Source organism: Micrasema longulum, unplaced genomic scaffold (genome assembly GCF_059751315.1).
Source record: "Micrasema longulum isolate JH-2025_06_02 unplaced genomic scaffold, ASM5975131v1 h1tg000401l, whole genome shotgun sequence".
Lineage (NCBI taxonomy): Eukaryota > Metazoa > Arthropoda > Insecta > Trichoptera > Brachycentridae > Micrasema > Micrasema longulum.
In genome coordinates, this window is record NW_028277601.1 from 186298 (window position 1) to 208583 (window position 22286).

The 22286-nt window shown below is 32.3% G+C and overlaps 2 protein-coding genes and 1 long non-coding RNA gene across 3 annotated transcripts in view; 2 read left to right on the forward strand and 1 right to left on the reverse strand.

The window, feature by feature from the left end:
• The window catches only part of Oatp33Ea (Organic anion transporting polypeptide 33Ea), a 36812-nt gene extending 25577 nt beyond the window's left edge, over nt 1-11235 (forward strand). Inside the window, exons 3-10 of the mRNA XM_088225913.1 lie at nt 441-607; nt 2773-3043; nt 3773-4210; nt 4662-5022; nt 5836-5974; nt 8047-8291; nt 9514-9719; nt 10373-11235. Coding sequence (XP_088082039.1) covers nt 441-607; nt 2773-3043; nt 3773-4210; nt 4662-5022; nt 5836-5974; nt 8047-8291; nt 9514-9719; nt 10373-10521 — 1976 coding nt within the window. The 3' untranslated portion in view covers nt 10522-11235. The remainder of the gene's footprint in view (nt 1-440; nt 608-2772; nt 3044-3772; nt 4211-4661; nt 5023-5835; nt 5975-8046; nt 8292-9513; nt 9720-10372) is intronic.
• Nucleotides 11236-13440: 2205 nt separating this feature from the next.
• On the reverse strand, nt 13441-14004 carry LOC148281904 (uncharacterized). Its single transcript, XR_015822232.1, has 2 exons — nt 13779-14004; nt 13441-13630 (listed from the first exon to the last, which is right to left on the reverse strand). It is a non-coding gene; the product is annotated as an uncharacterized LOC148281904 (long non-coding RNA).
• Nucleotides 14005-17888: 3884 nt separating this feature from the next.
• On the forward strand, nt 17889-19231 carry LOC148281905 (uncharacterized). The gene has a single exon (XM_088225926.1). The coding sequence runs from the start codon at nt 17889-17891 to the stop codon at nt 19176-19178; it is 1290 nt and encodes a 429-aa protein (XP_088082052.1). The 3' UTR covers nt 19179-19231.
• The last annotated feature ends 3055 nt before the right edge of the window (nt 19232-22286 follow it).

Consider the following 22286-nt stretch of genomic DNA (forward strand, 5'->3'; position numbering starts at 1 on the left):
TATTTTTTCAAACCTGCAATATGTACTGCAATAGACCAAGAACTAGTATTAAGGAAAATAAAACATAAACTTTAAATAATCATCATGCTATTCAACGGGATGTTACACAATCTGAAAGATTTTTGTGTACCCTTGAATTCTATTTACAAAATGCCCTTATTCTTTTAATTTACATGATACTTTGTATAAATAGGCTTTAAAATATACTTAATGGATTTAAATAACCTTATAAAATAATCATTGTACATTATACATACAATTTATATCCGAACAGGTGAGCAACTGAAAACTAAGTAATACAGTCCAAAACGTTGGCAACCAAAATACCAGATTGAATTACATATATAAATTTATGTCAGCAATTTGTGTTTTATGAGAGTTCAATTTTTGCTTTTGTATATTTTCATTTGGCTTCATTACATCACGTTTTCATATTTCAGGAATAATGCTGAGTGGAAACGAAATTAGTCAAATACTTCTCTCCCTCTTCCTTTCATATTTTGGTGGACAAAGAAATAGACCGAGATGGATAGCGTGGGGAGTTTTATTCTGTTCTCTATCCTGCTTTATACTTGCCATGCCTCACTTTCTTTATGGACCAGGTGATGTAAGTTTGCTTACAATTAGTTGGGTTTGCTATTTAATGTAATTAGTTAGGAAATTTCCTTACAATATGATTGTGCATTTTTGATATAAGTAGAAAATAATTTGAAACGCTGAAGTTCTCATGGTAATATAAAAACAGAAGGCCTAAAAAGAAAGCTTGTGTTGACCAATCATTAAACTAGGTATTGTTGTTGACAGTATTAAATTATTATTTTTCAGCGACTCTTTATTTATGTAAAACAAGATTTTTACATATCTTTCAGCACAATAAAATAACATACTTATCTTTTTACGTGTCTTTATACTATCTATAAATAACATACTTATGTCTTGACCAACAAAGAGATGTTTATATGTGTTTTATCGACTATGAGAAGGCATTTGAAGACACGATAAGTTGCTGGATCTTCTTAACAAAATTAGGTTGGATGGGAAAGATATAAGGAGTATCTATAACCTATATTGGAATCAATCTGCACACGTCCATATAAATGAAGTCAAAACTGATAACATACATATTCTGATAGGTGTAAGGCAGGGTTGCATACTTTCGCCAATGCTTTTTAACTTGTACTCCGGATTCGTATTTAGAGAGGCCTTGCAAGATGTCGACATAAGAATTCAAATAAATGGTAAAGTGATTAATAATATAAGATACATTGATGATACTTCCATTAAAGCTGATACTACGGATCATCGACAGCAACTTGTCGACAAGATAAATAATGCAGGTAAGGAATTTGGACTCAAAATGACAAAACCAAAGCTATGGTGGCCAGCAAACGGAGAGGCGTTAACATCCATCTCACTATAGATGGTAGTGAGATAGAACAGGTTACCCGTTTTAAATATTTAGTGATGATGTAGATAAGTGGAATCCAGATTCTGAAATAAAGATCAGAATTGAAATTGCGAGATCAACCTTTTTACTACAACTTACTTTTTTTTCATGTAAATAATAAAATGATTCTTACTTATCATGTCCCTACTTTAGAGCCGTTTTCTACACAGATGTTTTTAAATTACCTTAAATAAATCTTTGGTGGATAGCATGGATAGAAATTTAAGTAAAACATACATAAAAAATATTGCAGCTTGCTTTATAATACTGTGTATCTGAATTTAGGGTGTTAAGGGGGTACGAAAAAATCTTCACTTTAAGAATTCAGAATTGCACAGTTTTGGAAAGAAAATGTCGGATTATATTTTTGGAACAGCAATCTTGAGAAATTAAAATAAGTATCTTAATCACTTGATGGCACACGCATTAGCAAAAAATTAAAAATTGAACATATTTATTGAGATACGCGGTGTAGTACCTACACATAATGTATAATATACATGTACTTAATATGATAAAATGAGAAATAGGAAGCATTCTAAAAGATGAAGAATACAATTCTGTGTGAAGTAGAACCTGAATCTAAATTAATATTTTCGGGTAAAAAGCAAGAAAGAGGGAAACGAGTAAAAAAAATGTCCGCCTTGTATGTAGTGTAATGGTTGACGCGTTTGATTTAAATGCTCAAGGTCCTGGGTTTGATAACTTGAAAGGTCTACATGATATATTTGCTCAGGTGGTTTTACATTGAAATATTTCATTGGAAAATTGGAGAATATTGTTTCCTCATGACTATTTGGTAACACGAATGGTAGCAAAAACTGTGCTTGAGTACGAGTGTATCAAATTCAGCTACAAAAGTTTTCGTCCATTACATTACTTTTATAAATTTAATGTAATCCTTATTATTTTTAACTTCTTAACTCCAAATCCCTTTCACCAAAAGATAAAATCATGCATTTATCACCGCTCATTTTAAGGTTATTAACATCACCAATTTAATCAAGTCACAGTGAAAGTAGTAGATTTAAATTCAATTGAAATCATTATATCTGAAATTGAAAAATTCACAAGAGTAACCTGTTATTGACAAAAAACATGGGTTTTCTTGTTTGAGCGAAACTGATAGGAAGACCTACAGTCTTGAAAACGGTTTACGGGGATGTGGAGGAAGTGCTGGAATATTTCACTGTGCCTGGACTGGCACCGAACCATAAGACTGATCACTTTACATTAACGTAACAGACCCGACGGTATACAAAACAGGTGCGGATAAGGGTATGATGATGATAATAAAATGACTTTTTTTTTTTTCTGTTTCGCAGGATGCTTTAGCACTAACAAGAGAATACTCTGATATTTATCAGAACTCATCAGCCAATCAACATTTACGGGGAAAAACAATATTGTGCTCTAATTCGAGAGACAACGAGAAGTGCGAAGAAACTGATTTCTTAAGTGAATTCTCACTAGTTCCGGTAGTTCTAGTATTTATATCACAGTTTGTTCTTGGCATTGGAAATACTCTATACTACTCATTAGGGAACACTTACATGGATGACAACACAAAGAAAACGAGCACTCCAATGTTATTGGGTAAGACATTTGTTTGATTAAGATATTCTAATTACTTAATAATACATACATGATTAATTAAGATATAGAATTCCTGCATAAATACTCTTCTCTTTAAATGTGAATTATGGCACCACACTAGGGCCCAAAACTGCAAAAAAATTAGATACATATAATATAAGATAGACTCAGAATGAAATGAGAGAATCGAGGGTTGATCGAGATGCAAAGGTTGGCTGGAATATCTCCTGAGAGCCTGAACCAAGCTTAACTACTTTACAAGGCATCAGGTTCTTGAGGTTTTGAAGTTACACTGCTGAAAATTTATCAGCATTTGAGATGTGAACCTGATTCAGAAGGGTGCACAAATATTGACAGCCGATAGAGAGGCCTGGAGGCTGTTGACACCTTATGCTCCAACTACAGAGCTAAACTAATTAGAAAAAACCGATATTGATAAACCGAATGAGGTACAAAATAGATGCAGTCAGGTTCGGATCTATCAGGATCAAGCACCCTGTCACTTACTGAAAAGGGACGGGAATATACACGTTTCTAAATTAACACGAGTATATTATTTTCCCCTCCCTTGTAAGCAAGTGTCCGGTTCTTTGTGCCAACTGATCAAACGGTAGATTCGGCTCTGGATGCAGTATTTAGGTCACATGCTAGTAAATGCTTCAGGTGTTTATTAGTTAAAGAATACTTGTAAAAAACAATCTGTGTTTTATAAATTGTGTATTTTTCCAGGTTATGCATGCGCCCTGCGTACACTAGGCCCGGCAGTAGGTTTCGTAATAGGTCCCCTTTGTTTATCTTTATATATAGACCCGTCACTAACCCCACTTATTACTAAGGATGACGCAAGGTGGATGGGAGCTTGGTGGTTAGGATGGATAATTCTCGGCCTCTTGATGTTTATGTTTTCATTCTTTGTCGGACTGTTTCCAAAAGAACTTCCAAAACCAACTGTGACTCTGGTAATCAACCCGGAAGATGGAATCCCGCAATATGCAAAGTACACACCGACCATAACAGAAAGTACATTGAAGGATGAGATACCTCTAGCCAAGAATCCATTTGCTCTTGACATATCGCAAGTTTCTCAGGAAGCCATTATTGAACATAGCAGCAATGTAGGTGCTGCATTTTCACAGCCTGATGGGAATAATTTTCCAACAATGAAAGGTAATTTAAAAATATTTTTAATAAATTCAAACACTTTGTAATTTTTCATACACCAAGTGAGCGACTTGAAAACAAACAAAAAAACATCATCATCATTACCTTTCAGCACCTAATATGTTTCTGTTATTAATTATGTTATTCTTGCTCTCTCTCTCGAATTTTCTTCGCATTGTTAGCATTGCCTAGTGAACTTTTAGACAAAATATAAAAGTATGTAAATTACACAGCGTAATTCAAATTATTAATGCGATAAAATGGTTGATAGAGAAACGATTGGTGCGATTTTTTAATGAAATTAATTCAGGATTTGAAGAAATAAACAAAACATATGGAAAGTGATTATTTGAGGAACGATAGATAAAGGTTTCACTAGATTACCTTTACAAATTAACACTCAACACCTAGGAATATTATAAATTGTCTATATTTAACAATTGTGTTTTGTTTCCAGAATTACCAAGTGCATTGAAAAGGCTGATGGGAAACAAGATTTTAATGGCAAATATTCTTGCCGGAGTATTTTACATTCTTGGTTCCAGTGCATACCTGACATACATGGCCAAGTATATTGAAGTTCAGTACAGCAGACCAGCTGTGACATCAACAATCATCGCGGGTCCAGCCATCCTTATTGGGATGATTGCTGGATTCCTGTTCTCGGGGTGGTACATATCTCGCAAGAAGCCGGTACCCAGAAAACTCTTGTTTTGGAATATTATAGTGGGCTGTGTTTATCTTATAGGAGAAGCTTCATATGTATTCCTCGGATGTCCGCAGAATTCTATTGAAGAGCAAATTTCACAAACAGGAAGGTTTGTACTAATATCTGCATTTTTTTATATTCATTATATTTCATAGGTAGAATTTTAGGAAAGATTCTTTTGAAACATCAAATAACAATTGTCTCTATCTGATGGGAGCTAGTCATTTATTTAGTAGATAAGCCTTCAAGACAAAATTTGAGATGAATTTTAGAAATTCAATGTACAATATCGTCAATATACCATAAACAAAAAAATGTACTAAATCCTTGCAACACATAGTTTGATATTAGATCCTTGCAACACATAACTTTCAAACAGTTTATCAATTGCCACAATGATTAAGAGTAGCGATTTCAAAATATAAGAACAGTTACTTTGAATCATTTTGCTTTAGTTGATTCAGAGAATGTTTATTATGTACAGTTATGTAATTTTTTATATTTTTTCATACTTTTTAATTTGAATTTACAATAAATCATAATTTTTATTCTGCTTTTTTACATAACTGTTAAAGTGTAAATACGTCTATAAATAAGTATTGTTATATTATGCTTGTTCCAAAATCTCCTCTGGAATAAGTTTTCTAAAATAAATATATGCAACAACTGGGCAAGTATTCATGTATAAATACATAATTAGATAATAAACACATACATTTAATCATTAAAATGTTCTCTGGAATCTCTGAAATAAGCTTCACTAGTACATATTTAAAACTAGTAATAAAATTCATACATTTAAAGAAAATATCAACTTCAACAGTCTTCTTATGTGTTTCTCCCATGGTGTTTTTTAATTAATTCTTTGTTATTTGTATCAATTAAAACTCATTTGTATTAATGTGTACAAATATGTTTTCAGATCCATGCTCCAAGTATCGTGTAACGCAAACTGTATGTGTGACAGTGTAAAATATAATCCTGTGTGTCACCGCCCTAGTGGGCAGATCTACTTCTCCGCTTGTCACGCTGGATGCGCGGGACAATTACCACACTCGCAAGTAAGTTGACAAACTGTATGTGTGACAGTGTAAAATATAATCCTGTGTGTCAAATACTTGAAGATGGACATGTCAAAAGTAGGAATAATCGGCGTGCGTGCATAAGAAGATGTATGAATGTAGAGGAAGCGAGGTCTGTATGCCAAGATAGAGTGTTATGGCGTTCTATCCTCTCTGCCTACCCCTACGGGGAAACGGCGTGATGGTTTGTTGTTGTTGTGTCACCGCCCTAGTGGGCAGATCTACTTCTCCGCTTGTCACGCTGGATGCGCGGGACAATTACCACACTCGCAAGTAAGTTGACAAACTGTATGTGAGTGTAGTATGATCTCGTGTCAGTGTCACAATCACTACATGCAAAAGTTGATTAACTGTATGTGTGAGAGTGTGAAGTATAATCGTGCGGGACTTATTGACAGATCTACTTCTCTGCTTGTCACACTGTAAGCAATCAGTGGTAATGCATTGAAGATGTTAGGATTTGTTCTGCGTACTGCCAGGGTTTTAGAAAATACCCGAATACTAAGAACTCTTTACAACTCCCTGGTGCGAAGTAGACTTGAGAGTGGCTCGATGATTTGGAGGCCTCATGAACTGAAGTACTCTCTTATGATAGAGAAAACCCAAAAGAAGTTTCTGAGATATCTCTACATGAAAGAGTGCGGGTATTATCCTTGGCTCTACCCGACCGAGTTTCTCCAGGGTATGCTTGGCTACAACAGTTTAGAGACTAGAAGGAATGTGTATTTGACTATACATTTTTATTAATTGTTGCGCGGTATGATCGATAATTTTGAGATTATGATGAGCATTGGTTTGTATGTTCCTGATAATTACCTAATACGGCGTCAGCATAGATTGCTGCATATTCCGATATACAGGACCAACCTGCTGATGGTTATGCTGAACAACATCACTCTGGATGTTGATCTATTCCATGTATCTGAAAGGGTTTTCCGGAACAGGATTCTCCTACTATTTTGACAAGAGTCTATGTATTTTTTGACTTTTTATAATATATACGTCTTAAATTTTTAGTTGAATTGGGTTGTGGTCCTGTGGCTAGTGTCTCGGACTCACGGACCAATGGTCCGTGGTTCGAATCCCACTCTACTCCAACTTTATTTCCATTTTCTAATAATGAGTTATTTACAACTCGTTGAAAATGGCCGTAAAAATTAAATATTTGGGTAAATCATAAGAACGCAAATATTTCTTTTTTAAAAAAAAAAAAAAGTTTGTAATGTATGTATTATTTCAAATAAATTAATTGAATTGAGTATCTGCTGGATAGTTACACATTCAAAACATTTTAAGCTGCTCACTTTTAAATACATAGTTTATGACTACACATTCTGTCCATGTCCAGGCAGACGGAGAATACAGTTCTGTGTATGAAATGGAACCAGAACAGTGGACAAGTGTTTTATACTTGACGGCTACAAAAAGATAAAAATCCTGATCAAGTGGGGAAAAGTCTGCCTCCCAGGTTTGAAGTTAAATATTTGTTTATACACTGAAATTTTTCAGTGACCCTGAGCGGCGCCTGAGGCCCAAGACTAATCACCCTACCCCACCTTCTGATATTCGACATTTTGTGTTCCCAGCGCAAGCGCAGGTGAGGGGGGTATGATGATGGTAACCACACATGTCATTTTGTCGCTGCACACAATGACAGTGATGGGCAGACCGCCGCCTGCGTGCCAGATGTGACCCGATTAAAGGCTCCATCCGGCCCACCAAAGATTTTATATAAATATGTACACATAAAAAGGTCATTAGGTTTGGTATGAATACTGAGTGTAAAATTATGAGAAAAACCAAAACAGTCAATTTAGAAACAACCTATACTTGAAGAGTGCTGTACTTGAACAGAAGACTATGCAGAATCCCACAGTCCTACATTATAAAATGTTTATTTGTAAGAATGTATTTTTAAAACATGTTTTTAAAAAAACCTCACAACAACCCCATTCACTCTCCTGGTTTTCTAATAAATCAGGTGGGCTGTTTTATTTTGTTTTTTTCGGTCGGCTTTAAAAAATATTTGCCTACTATTTTTTATCTTCCAGATTTACACCAATTGTTCGTGCATTCCTTCCCACCCTCAAATCAATCTTCTGAATATCACCGGATCAAATAATAGTGATTTAGGGGGCCCGGACTACTCAGTTCCTATGTCGGATTGGAATCTCCTTCACGCTGGTTCCTGTTCCACGGGATGTACGTTTGGATATTACATGTTCTCCCTCATAGCAATGTTAATCAACATATTAGGATCATCTGGCAAAATTGGAAATATTCTAGTCAATTACAGGTAAATAAGTAAAATCTTTTATACATACCATCGTGATCGTAGAACAACAACAGTTGTGCGAAAAATGTGACATTGACTTTCTTTTATATTATTTGATCATGAAAAAGTTGTATAAAAGCTTTATATTCCAGGTTTTAAAAAAATATGCATATAACTAACCCAAGTATCAAATTATATACCTTTATACTCAAAGAGATGTGGCAATATCAAAAAAAAAACTTAAACCGCTCTCTTGTAAAGTTGAAGAAAATCACTATTCAATATTCCCCATAATTAGGAAAACCCCACCCCCTTCACTGCACATTGACTTACCCCTTCCACCCGACCCTATCAGTACCCAAGTACTAATCTGTGTTTATATTTTAGTTTAGTTTATATTTACACCTTATGATGCGTAATTCAGAATACCTGTAACTAGTTGTGTTATAATATATTAAACTCTTAAGTGGTAAAAATTACAAAGTGTTTCATTATAAATAAATTCAAAATGTTTATCCACAAAGTAAATGCTGAAACAATAAATAGTATAAAATCACATGCGTAGTTGTTTAATGATCATGACGATATGTACAGTTCTCACAAAACTGTATTAAACAATATGCGGCACGAATAAAAACCTTCATTCTGATTGAACCTTTAATTTCTAATTTGTCATGTTCACTACTTTTCATTTATAAACATTTTTCTACAAAGTATCAATCAGAATGGTTGTTCTTAAATAGATACTTTAGGTTAATAAATAATATTGATGCTTCAATAAGAATGAGATTTAGCAATAAGAGAGCACTCGTCCTCCACTCAGTAGTATAGCTCTTTTAAGACCTAGGTTTGGAGGGCGAGCACTAATTTACCCAGGTCACAGTGATGTCAGGAGCTTATATATATACTGACCCATATCTTTCATAATAAGAGTAATAAATAATAAAGAACCTCTACATATACCATGTCAGGAGGCAAAATACAAACTAACTTTGTCATTTTAAAAATACCTTCTTCTTAGACATGTAAATAACACATATTTTATTATATTTTTTCTTGGCTCGAATGACTACCAAAACGAGTGCTGTAACATTAATTTTAGAGTTCGTTCATAATTTATCCATCCACCCTCTACTATTCACAAATTATTGAAGCTCTCTTACTTCATCGAGGAAAGAATAAATTGTATTTAATGTCAAATATTTCCTTGTACAAATTAACAATGAAAGACATTGTTTTCCAGGAGTGTTGAGGTCCGAGATAAATCCTTTGCACAAGGTTTGCTCCTTCTAATGATATCCTTATGTGCCCTGATTCCTGGTCCAATAATATACGGTGCCATTATAGACTCCACTTGTATAGAATGGGGAGAGCAGTGCGGAAAGCGAACAAATTGCCTAATGTACAATAAAGACACTTTCCGGATATACATAAATGTGGCTGCATTCCGTAAGTACACAACCAGATATATAAGTTAAATAAAATTTATTTTACCTTTTATAAATAAAAATGGACAAACGTGTTTGATGAAATATTATTAAGACTGAGGAAACGAAATTACAAATTATTTTTTTCTTTAGCCTTACATTAAGTTTAATTATTTTTTAAAAATATGTATGTATTTACATTTCTTTTTTTGTACATGCAACGCCCCTACAAATTCAATGCAGTTGATTCTTTAGACTGCATTTTCCTTTGGAATCGTAAAGCAGTGCACCGGCCAGACAATTCAGGTCGACTGTTTTGCCTCATTTATTCTGAAAAATTAATTATCATTAGAATTTCATGTCTTTTTGAACAAAGATTTTACCTTTTCAAAAAAGTTCAAAACATCAAAAGTAGACTTTTAGTACAAAGTATCATTTGTCCGTAATATAAGGTCATATTCAATAAGTACGTATGTCAATTTTGGCAAGTTCCCATGTACCTACATATTGCAAATATTATTTGCATTGTATGCAAAATATTTATCAATACATCATATATTATTTTATAGTACGTATTTTTTTTTTACTTTACTAAAAGTATTTTTGTGGGTCACTTATAACTATTGTTTATTAGATATTTCAGCATTAAATCTTATTGAAGTTGCATTTTTTTAGTGTTTACATTTGTCGGAGTGGTCTTGGATGGAGTTGTTTGTTATCTCGGGAAAGATCTCGATCTATATGGAGACAAAGATGAAGACAATGGAACAAAAGATTTATCAGAAAACAAAGTGGAAAAGACAAAGGATTTAAAAATCCAGTAGCCTTTTATTTCGTGTAAAATGAGAAAGGATAGTAAAGTTGTGAATCTGGACATGAAGTAAAAGCTGAAGTGACAATATCAAAAAATATTATAATGGAAGCATTACGAAAGCAGATGTACTGGTACTTAATTTAAAGTTGATATTAAGACAAATTAAGCCATTTTTTCACTTTCGAGCTAACTGGAAATGGACAGAAAATTATAAAACCATTTGATAATTACAATTAGTTTGCATAGTTGAAAAGTTTAGCATCAAATTTATCGATAACTAAACGAAGCAATAATATTTTACTGCAGGAATAAAATATCGACATCAGTTTTACAAATTTTCCTAACTGAACATTGGTTATATTATATAAAATACAAAAGTACTATCAACCCATAAGTAAGAGAGGTGGAAATGTTGAAATAATTTGAATCAATTAAGATGGTCATCAGTAATCGTAAAATACACGTGCACGTCAACAAAACTAGGTGGAAATCGAGCAGATTACCTCCAAGATTTTACGTGAATTTACGTATCATGAATTAATTGTCTATTAATTATAGTTCAGAAATTTAGATGCCATGTATGAAGCCATAAACTATTTCCATATTTATATTAATTTTGAACATTGTCATCATTGCTGGATATCATAATGTCATGTCTGTATTATTGGATGTTAAATGTAATTTTAAGTTTTTATACTATTAGACAAAATAAATTTATTTAAAATAACAATGTATTATTATTAAATGATGATGATATTAAAAATGAATAAAACATCGTGTGAGTATTCACAATTGAGTTATATTAGAGCACTCAGATAATGGTGAGCTGTTTGAACATATTAATATGTTTGTAATTATACCTGCAATAGCCCTTCTTATTTAGGAAATGACGGCTATAGCCGTTGGTCCAAAAGACAATGGTAGTGAAAATAAGTTATTAGCCTACGTGAAACTGATGCAATTATATGGTATGAGGAGATATTGTATCCCTATAAAAAACAGTAAGCAATTGTTCCAGTATGTTAGTCAAAAAATATTTACTTCTAACCATCAACTACAGTCAAACATTCCAGAAATAAGAAATTTATGATATGTGTCCATATGAGTGGATCCTATAAGAAATTGTCGACAAATCTGCTTTAATACTGAAAAAAGTATTGCATTTTTAATGAAAAAAAATCCTTTAAAACCCAAAAAAATGTGAAAAATAATAAAGAAGCTAAGAAATAATAAAACAGTTTGAACTGATAGTAGTAATTTACTGCAATATTAAAAAAAATACAAGTATACCTAACTAAAATATTTACTATCATCACTCCTGCCTGTACCCGATAGTGTATAGGGCACTGCAATTTTAGAATAAATGCAGCACATCACAATAATAACAAACATGAATGTAAGGTGATTAGTCTTACGTTTCAAGTGACAGTCCAGGAATAAAATTTAAGAACCCACATTTTATCAATAATAATTTGGGTATGTCCACATCTTTGAGGATAAATTTAGGATAGAAGTATATATTAACCTATAGGCAGAATGGTGAATGTTACACAATGTGTAAAGTGGTCATTTAACCCAGCCGATAAAAAACATAAGCTCTGTAAAACCATAAGACTGTCATATTCTCGACAGCTTCATCTCTGTTGATAAAACAACCGATATTTTATGTCGATTTTGCCAGTAATAAAATCCGAGACATACGCTTCAAGCGCCAGCCCCGCCAGAAATCGAACCTGAGACCTCGAGCATGGCGGGCAAATGTGCCTACTACTACACTACGAGGCGGATGTATCTTCACTCAATTTTCTTTTCAGAATTTTTAACTGACGGTAGAAGACATCAAGTCATACACTAGTCCAGCATTCTGACTAAAACATTTAAGTATTTCTTTAAATAATACAATGTTGATACAATGTAATGATTACATAAAGCTTTAGTTACATTCATAAATGATTACATAGGGTTAGTCATTTTTATCCTGATGATGCCATGATTATTGCGAGAAACAAAGAGGACCTGCAATTCTTGGTAACAAAAGTCTACAATGTATGCAAAGGGGGTGATTTGCTGATGAATGTCAGTAAATCAAAAAGTGATGGTTTTTGAAAGAAATGTAAGTATGACTTAATGTGAAATCACTGTGAAACAGGTAGAGGAATTTGTGTATCTGGGAAGTATAGAGATGGAAATACTAAGAAAGATATTGAAAGGAGGGTGAGTGCCGGGAACAGGGTGAACAGTGCACTAAAATCAAACATGGCAATTAAATGTTTGTCGTAGGAAGCGAAATCAGCCGTTCAAAATGGAATCCCGGTGCTGATTCTCATTTATGGAAACTAAGTATGGAATTGGAAAAGCAAGCATGAAAGTAGGCTGAATGCTGTCAAAATACAATTGCTCTGGCGAATGTGTGGTAAAACTATGCACGATAGGTGCACACATCTCAAGATCCGTGCATTACGCAAGGATAAGATAAGCATTATTGACAAAATCAAAAAAGGAGTTTAGTTTTTTAAGAATGTCTAAAAGATTTACAATGCAAAAATTAATGGATGCAGAAACCGAGGATGACTGAGAAAGACGTGCCATAACCAAATCCAATAAATACTTGAAGATGGACAAGTCAAAAATTTTAATAATAATGAATGTAGAGGAAGTGAGTGAGGAAGTCAGTGATATGGCATTCAATCCCCTTTGCCTACCCCTATGTGGAAACCACCTAATGGTTTGTTTATTTGTAGAATCTATACTTTGGTTTCTAAGTATGTGCTTTCTATACAGGCTAAAACAAGTACAAAGCAGAGAAAGAAACAAAAATAACTGTTTGCTATTTTAAAATATTTCAACAAATAAATACATGCACAGTGAACAAAGAGTGTAATGAAATAAAAGAAGCGGTAAAAAAAACAATAAATTAAGTTTTTCTCACCTTTCATTGGATTCAGTCTTTTCAGTAAAATTGAGCATTATAATATCAGTAGACCTCATAATAGAATGAGGTAAGACAGAATATGGAGTTTGTAAATTATCAAATAATAACTGCTCAAACTGTACATCGGATCCCATGAATACACCTTCGATGTTGTTCCTCTCAAATGTGTGTACATAACAAGCTTTACCTGTAACAAAATTCTAATTATTTAAAAACAAATATACAAAAACGATAATTTGATCATTTTCAAAATAAATTATATACAAAAAAGTTGTTTTATACCGTTTAATGATATTATGAATTTCGTCAGATGTTTTAAAAATAAATATTATTACCTTTGAATGCCGACATCGTTCTTAAGAACCCTTCTCTTAAAGTGGCTCTCGCAGTCTGCTTTTCCTTTTCAATCGTATTTAAATCGTCAGACATATTTTTTGAGTAATATACCAATATTCAATCAATTCTATTTCAAATAAATTTCTAAACACAACAAATAATAAACATCCCGGCAAAATCTGTCAAAACCATGTCGCTCATCGCTTGCTGTCAGAAACAGCACATTTTCATTACCATAGACAATTAAACTACTAGCCGTAAAATTTAACAATAGACATTTTATTAAAAATAATAAGTGCATAGTACTTACTTACTAAATATTTCAGGGGCACTTTTTTCACGTCAGTTAATTCATTAGAGACAATAATAGTAATATGATTTTGAATTGCTTACGTTTAGACTTCTTCACAAAAGAATTTAGTAAGTAGATAAATAAATATTTGGTAGAAGGGATTAGCAAACTTTGCTCTTTTAAACTCAAAATTATAACCTACCTTTTTAAATTGAATAACTAGATTACATCGCATTTGATCTATTTTATGGGACATTGAATAAAACATTATGAGCCACAACAATAGTGTCTTGTGTTTGATTTCCAAAAATATTTCGTAATCGAGTGGCATCTGAAGCGTGAGACTGATTACATTAATGTTCTGTATAAAAAATAACACCGGCCAATAAAAGCAGTGTTTTTATTTTATACCCATTGAATAAATAATGTAGCCAGAAAGGAATTTTGAAAAAATTAAATATGTATTTTTACCGTGGTCTAAATTTCGTAAACTTTATCACTTTTTATAAAAGATCCGTGTAATTTATTTTTATTTTTAGAGGTGGGGTTCAGTACTATTCAAGCTCCTGTCGTCACTACGACCTGTGACGATTAATTGTGATGGGCCCCCTAAATTAGTGCTCGCCCTCCAAACCTTGATCTTTAAAGAGCCGTACTATTGCAGTGCTCTCTTATTACAAAAATATCCTCCAACAAACTTAGGCGTTTGAAGCATCAATATTATTTATTCACCAAGAGTATTTATAATATGTTACCGTGTAATTTAACATAAAGAACTAATTAAAACTATAGAGAGTAATACCAATATTTTCCAAGGACACGTTTTTTAAATATTCATTTTAAACAATAGGTTTTCAAATTCTTTTGTTTCGTCGGGTAACTCATTATATAATTATTCAGCCTCATACATTTAGTTTTAAACTAATTGATTATTAATTTATTTACATTTTTGTACATTTCTTATAAAATATATTACCACATTTATGAAAAATAAAAAAAATCAAAATATCGTTCTTCAATTTGTTAAAGTCCAAAAAAAATACATGCTCTTCTAGCATATTTTTTATCCACTGTTAGCACGAATACACAATTTTATTAATGTTGTGTATTTCTAATTTTCGTCGTTCTATAATAGTTATTCATTGTGGTATAACGAAAGTAATAATATAATACAATAGTCATTAAAGTCAAGCGTAACTTAATTTACTGCACTTGTACTGAGAGCAAATTTTTTTTTATATTACCATTTTAAATTTTGTGTTGCGAAACATTCATTAAAAAAATCATTCTCAAAATCAATTGATTTTTGTTAAGTTAAAGAGCTTAAACCTTTTTTTTATGCTGATTAGGTTCATCTGAATGAATTATTTCACCAACAACGCCTGAAAATACTTTTCAATTTACTTGCTTCTTTTTTACCATATAACTAAATACTAGGTACATAGTTCCTGTATTGGCATCTGAAACGTTCATCTGATCATCCTACCTTTATGTAAAACCAATATGATCTTAAAACCCTGCGATTGGTATACCAACTCCGTGCTTAAGATATCAACATAGTAATATTAAATTTGTTGATTTAACAGGGTTTTGTTACATTCTATGTACAAGTAGGTATCTTTTTTTTAGGTAGTAATAAATAACATAACTTAGCCGATCTCACAAACCATCGTAACAAATTATGAATTGTTCACAAAATATTTTGCCTAAAACACGATTCCGTTTTTAAGGAAACAATTTTTAAAATAATCTCACTGAGATTGATAGTTTTTTTATTCAATGATTGCACCTGACGATTGTGGTGAAAAATTAAAATAACAATCTAAGTAATTTACAATCATTATACTTCAACAGCTCGCGATTTACTAACAGCCCGCATCTCGATAATTTATTAACCAATGTAAAAAGCTTAACTTTCTCTATTATGGTTGCAGGATGTCGGTAAATATCGATAGTACAGTTTTAAACATAATAATATGTGTGAGATATGAGGGAAATTTCAATTATTTAGTAAACACTTTAAACTAGAAAATCGAGCAGATCGCACGCTTCGAAAATGAAACATTTAGATGTAGTGCTAGGTGTTGGAATATATATTTTACTGATTAAAATATGTGGCGGGTTGTGTGAAATTCCAAACGAGGCCAAAGGTTAGTCTTTTTTTAATATTTTCAATTCGACTTGTAGTTAAATTAAATTTTAACAAATTACAACTGGGATGGAGAATACCTCAACTAAGGGAATATGGAAGTCTAGGCATTTACATGCAAAATGGTGAATGTTGCACAGTGTGTAAAGTGGCCACTTAAACCAGCCAATGACAGGTCATAAGCCCTGTAAATGCCTAGACTTCCATATTCCCTTAGTTAAGGTATTCTCCATCCCTGTTGTAATTTGTTAATCTTAATGACTCCCGAGGGGGTGAAATCCAGTCTTTTGTCTACGAACGTTTGGACAAACTCAAATATTGTAAATTAAATTTTATTTAATAATTCCGTAGCTCAAAAGATATTGGATTTTTATTTAATTAATAATAGTAAATACTATGTACTACCATAACTCCATTTTGCGTAAGAGTAGGCAAAGAAGATGGAACACCACACGCGTCAATCTAGGCTTAAAATAATTTTTACATTATCATACATCTTGTCTAGCATTTTTACTGGACTTTTGAAGTTCTTATCCATAGAAACGCTAAAAAGTTTATAAAAAGATGTTAATACAAATTCGTTGACATCTTTACACATTTGTTTCAATGTTAATTACATAGATACAAATCCATAATATAATCACTCCCTCTTACATATCATATATTTATATACGCACGCGCACATTTAAGAATGTACCATAATTTTGTAATTTAATCATTGTTGATTGTATGCTTTTAAAACGAAAACTATTCCACATTCAGTGAAATACATCCTCATATTTTAAATATTTACTTACCTGTTTTAGTGGATGTTGTATTATTAGTTACGTCCGTTTGTAAGTAGATATTAGAAACATGAGGGTATTATAAGCAAACTTAGAAATCGCCATTGAAAGAGTTACTGATATAATTGCGAAAAACTTTGAAAAAAGAATTGTAAGATTTATAATTATTCTGGTTTGCGGTGTCAAGTAGTATAATTGAAATGTGTTTTTGCCAGATTTAGAGACGGTTTTGAATAGCGCTATTATTCAGGTAGGTAGGTTTTTGTGTAGAGTTTATTTTGGCATCAATAACTAATTTTCTGTTTTTGGCGTAGACTTCTAACTTTGCTTTTAATACCCTCACATATTTGCCACTGTTTTGGGATATTTTTTTATTACACTTTGTTCATTTGCAGTATTTTGTTTGTTGTAATTTTTTTCTTTTGTTAAATGCATTAGCCATGGAATAAAAAAATAAATAATGACAGGCATGGAAAACATTTTAAAGAAGATAATATGGAAGTCTAGGCATTTTCAGAGCTTATGACCTCTTTACAAAAATAAAGGTTTCAGCTCTTTAACTTCACTAAAACATATAGGAGAATTTAAAAAATATGAATGTTCAAACTTAGGCAAAATGGTGAATGTTACACAATGTGAAAAGTAGCCACTTTAACAGGTTATAAGCCCTTGTAGCTGCCTAAACCTCCATATTCCCTTCTCTAAAATGTTCTCCATCCCTGTTGTAATTTGTTCATCGGATGAAATCCAGTATTTTGTCAACAAACATTTGGAAAAACTCGAAATATTGTAAATAAATTATGTTTTAAAATATACAGATACCATTTTTTTTTAAATGGGTACAAACATCTAATCAGAACGCCGATTTTTTACAGAAACTGAAATGGATCTTGTGAAGATAGACAATCGCCTGTCGAACGAATCGTCAGTTACATCGAGACGAAGACAACAGAGAACCCTTCACGGGATTCTTGGTTTTCTCACAGGTTTCCGTTTGGCTCAGCTCATGGGACCCACGAGCTATAGTTCTGACCTACGGGACAAATCTAACCTTAACCAATTTACAAATCTCTTTGATTTAGCCCTTCTTTTATCGAATCTACAAAAACCAAACGGCGTTTCTAATTTATACAATCCGGTAGCATATTCCGATTCTTATCAGCTAGAAAACATATTTCCTCCAAATTTACAATTGCCATTATTACAGACATCTGCTGATTTTCCTCAGGATTATAGCGTAGTAAATAAAAATACTGATACAACCACAAATAATGATACAACCCTTGAATCAATCATAAAACCAATGGAAAAACTATTCAAAATCGTTAATTTCAAAGTGATAGAAGAAAACACCAAACAGCCTTGTGAAAAACTTAATGCATGCGATAACACTTTAATCAACAATGAATTAACCTCTCTCGAAAGTAAACATTCTCAAGACGTAAAAGAGTTCACTGAAGTCGAACTGATAACCGCCAACAAAACTATTTCCAATTCAGGATTAAGCAAATTAGCTATCAGACTAAATGATAACATGAATCAAAATAAAACATCAAGTTTAAACGCAAGTACTATATCATCCGCAAGAGATAAGAATATTACTTTGGAAAATGCAGCCCAGCGAAACATAACTATGGAACACGCAGTCAAACCAAATGCTACGATAGACCATGCAACCAAACCAAATTCCACAATAGACTCTGCAACCAAACCAAATTCTACAATGGACTATGCAACCAAACCAAATTCTACAATAGACCATGCAACCAAGCCTAATTCTACAATGGATAACGCAGTAGCACCGAGCTCTACAATTACTCACGCAACATTTTACCCCTACCCATACTACCATAGTTACTCGAATTCGTCAGATTACGAGCATATTAGCATAACAGAAAGTCCCCTGAATCACGATCACTTTCTAAAACAGCAAGAATATTATGAAGACAATTATGATAATTACCTTCCGCACCCTGAGAGTGAGGTTCCGTTTCAGTTTGTGAGAGAGGAGCAGTATATCGGTCAAAGTGAAGACCATTTCCATCCTAGTTTATCGTATTACGAATCAGAAAGCCCCGATGGGAGTAGCAATTATCAACCAAAATATAGTAGAAAAATAGAAGATAGCGGATTTGTTCCATTGGGAAATTTAAAAACCAAATTTACAAAATAAATTACAATACATCATATGTTTGGTACAAAAATGCATTGTATTCAGATTTCACAGTTAAACGTATTTAATTTAAGTTTGAATTGTGAACTCAATATTTGCATCTGAATTTGTTGGAACAGAGAGGTAAAACATTTTTGAGAAGGGAATGTGGAAGTCTAGGCATTTACAGGGCTTATGGCCTATCATTGTCTAGTTTAAATGCCTACTTTACACACTGCGCTGTTTAAACATCCACATTTCCACAACTCTTCCATCTGTGTAAAAGAGCCTAGTCTTTCATTTTTCCTTCTCAAAACGATTTCCCTCTATGTTGCAATAAATTCAGATCTAAATAACTCCCTAGGGAGGAAATTCAACCTTTCAACAAACATTTGGACATACTCAAAACATTGTTGACTTACGTCTAAGTTTAAAATAGATAGATACATAAATGCAGTTTTTATTTAATGAATAATACAAAAATCATAACCTTTTCATATGATTTTTTTACATACTCATGTGCATATATTTTTTTTTCACGTTAACTGAAATTTTAGGTATTGGTATAACAGTCCATAACACGTTTTATTATTTTATTTAATATTTAATGCACAAAAGATGTATAATTTTATTTTTTTGAAGAAATAATAGTGCAATCATGAACCGATTTAAATTGCTATTCTTTAAAATTGAAATCAGGCCTATACAAGCTTCTGACGTCACGATGACCTGTGGAGATCTATTGTGACGTGTATTGCCCTTCAATCCCGGGTCTTTAAAGAGCCTGGCTCTGTGTGGAGACCGAGAGTTCTCATTTTGATAAATCTCCCCCTCCAAGCCTAGACCAATAAAGTATTGGGCTATTAGGTAGGGAGCGAGCTCTTTAACATCCTCGGGTTTAACTAGTGAGTAATGTGTATACAATGAAAGCATCTATCCCTTTCCCAAACTGTTTAGAAAGACTTGTGTTTTTTTAAACTAATTGAACGAAAATTTTATATTGCATTGCAATCAAACCTCTAAATTAACAAAACATAGAAACATTAAAAGCTTTTATCGTACCCCCCCCCCCCTGCAGTCTTGAAAATTTTTGAGCAACACATGACCAGTACAATCAGCTTATTCTATTTTCCCTGCATGACAGTGAAGAAGGACAGTGTTAGTTCCAAATTGAGATCACGACCATACGCTCCAGAACCCGCTTCAATATTATTTATTTATTAATTAATAGAAAAAGAATGTAGTTATACAAACAGTACAAACAACGACACAAAACCCAAATACATTATTCTATTTCATTAGTAAACATTTGAAGAATTCTCCCAATACAAAATGCACTCAAACAACAGAAGAAAAACAATTCGCATTCCAAATATAACGTGTAAAAGTGTTTCCTCGTCTGCACTGCAGAGCCTACATCTATAGCTTCAGAAACGTTTATTCCAGTAAATTGTTTATTTAATCTGCAGTGCCCTGTAAGAGCTCTATAGTCCTTAAAATATAGCTTGATTAGAATGACAGCTGTAAAACTAATTTCATTAGTGGAGGGAAATTACTGATCACTGATCAAATCGATTTTATCAGTTATTTCATGCAATCATGAAACTCTGTAAAAAACGAAAAAACAAGCTAATTAGTGTGTTAACATAATTGTTCACCAAAAAAATGAGACATTTATACTTTTTTCATGCACAACATCAAACGAATAATTTTTTTATTCGATTAATTTACTTTGATCAATTTGTCCATCTCTAACGTTTTTGCAAAATGATGTAACCATGTAAGAACGTCGTTAATAGTTAGGTTTATTTTAGTTTTTTTAGTTTTAAAGCTGATTTTATATATTAATGTTGATTTATGTTTCACGCATTGTATTAAAAAAATAAATTAACACGCCAGATACAAATGATTTTTCGTGTGTCAATATAAATAACTCTTTTGACGTTACTACAAAGTTATGTCGGCACTTTTTCTGACAACTGTCATTCTAATCATGTTACATTTTAAGGACCTATAGTGATAACCATCATGAACAGGATGATGAATGTTACTCAGTAATAGGTAATAGGTTATGTGATTTAAAACAAATGTCCAGAATTCCGATTTCACATCCTTCAATAGTTTTAAGACATGTTGAAATTTCTGTTGAAAAATTACGTTTATAGTCTATAATACTGCCTCTTGGGTAGGCAATTTATTTTTATAAGTTATTATTTTTAAAACAATGTGTTTTTTAAATAAATTTATGAACTACATAGTTATCGATACCCTAGTTCCACTACTTTTCAGACTGTACCACTTCATCACTAAAAATTAGACCCAACATTTAAATAATTAATCAACCTATCATACCTACGTAATGGTTTAAAACACTTTGATATAAAAGTTTTCTTAAATAATAAGCTTTAATCCTATTTATTTCTACCCAAACTTGTACATTCCACCCAAAATCTTATTTCTATAGAAACAATGAACTGTTTCTCAATAGAATAGGAAAATATCACGAACTACGAATACCGATAAAGATTTGTGAAAAGGATTTACAAAAAAAAAAATATATATTTTGGAGAAATGTTTTCCTACATAAATGTAAAAAATAAATTCAATAAAAATACGTAAAATATGTTTGGCCTCGATTGTTGTGACGTCAAGATTCGTGATATTGTTCTAAACAAATTTCAATGGCAAGGAACAAATAAACATGAATCATGATGTATTAGGGGCGTGGCCAATGAAATGACCGTTTTTGTGGGATTTCAAAATTACAAATTTAAAAGTATTTTTTATGCTACTAATAATTTGCAAATAAAATATATGTTTACTGAAAAGTATTTCATAGACCTTTATTACTTTAAAAATGTAAAAAAAGTGATATTTCCCTGTTATGTTTTTTGGTATTTTACGTTAAACAATAGAATATAAATTAATATATTATTATTATTACATTAAGAAATGTTTTAGATTACCTATGTTAAATTTCGCGTTTCATTATTTTTATATTATTTACAGACTTGAGAAAATTCCCTTCATTATTGTTGTCTCACCTAGAATCGAACCCGCAACCAATTTTCAAGAATATCTACTCCAAAAAAAAAGTTTTTATAATATACGAATATACCTGATTTTTTC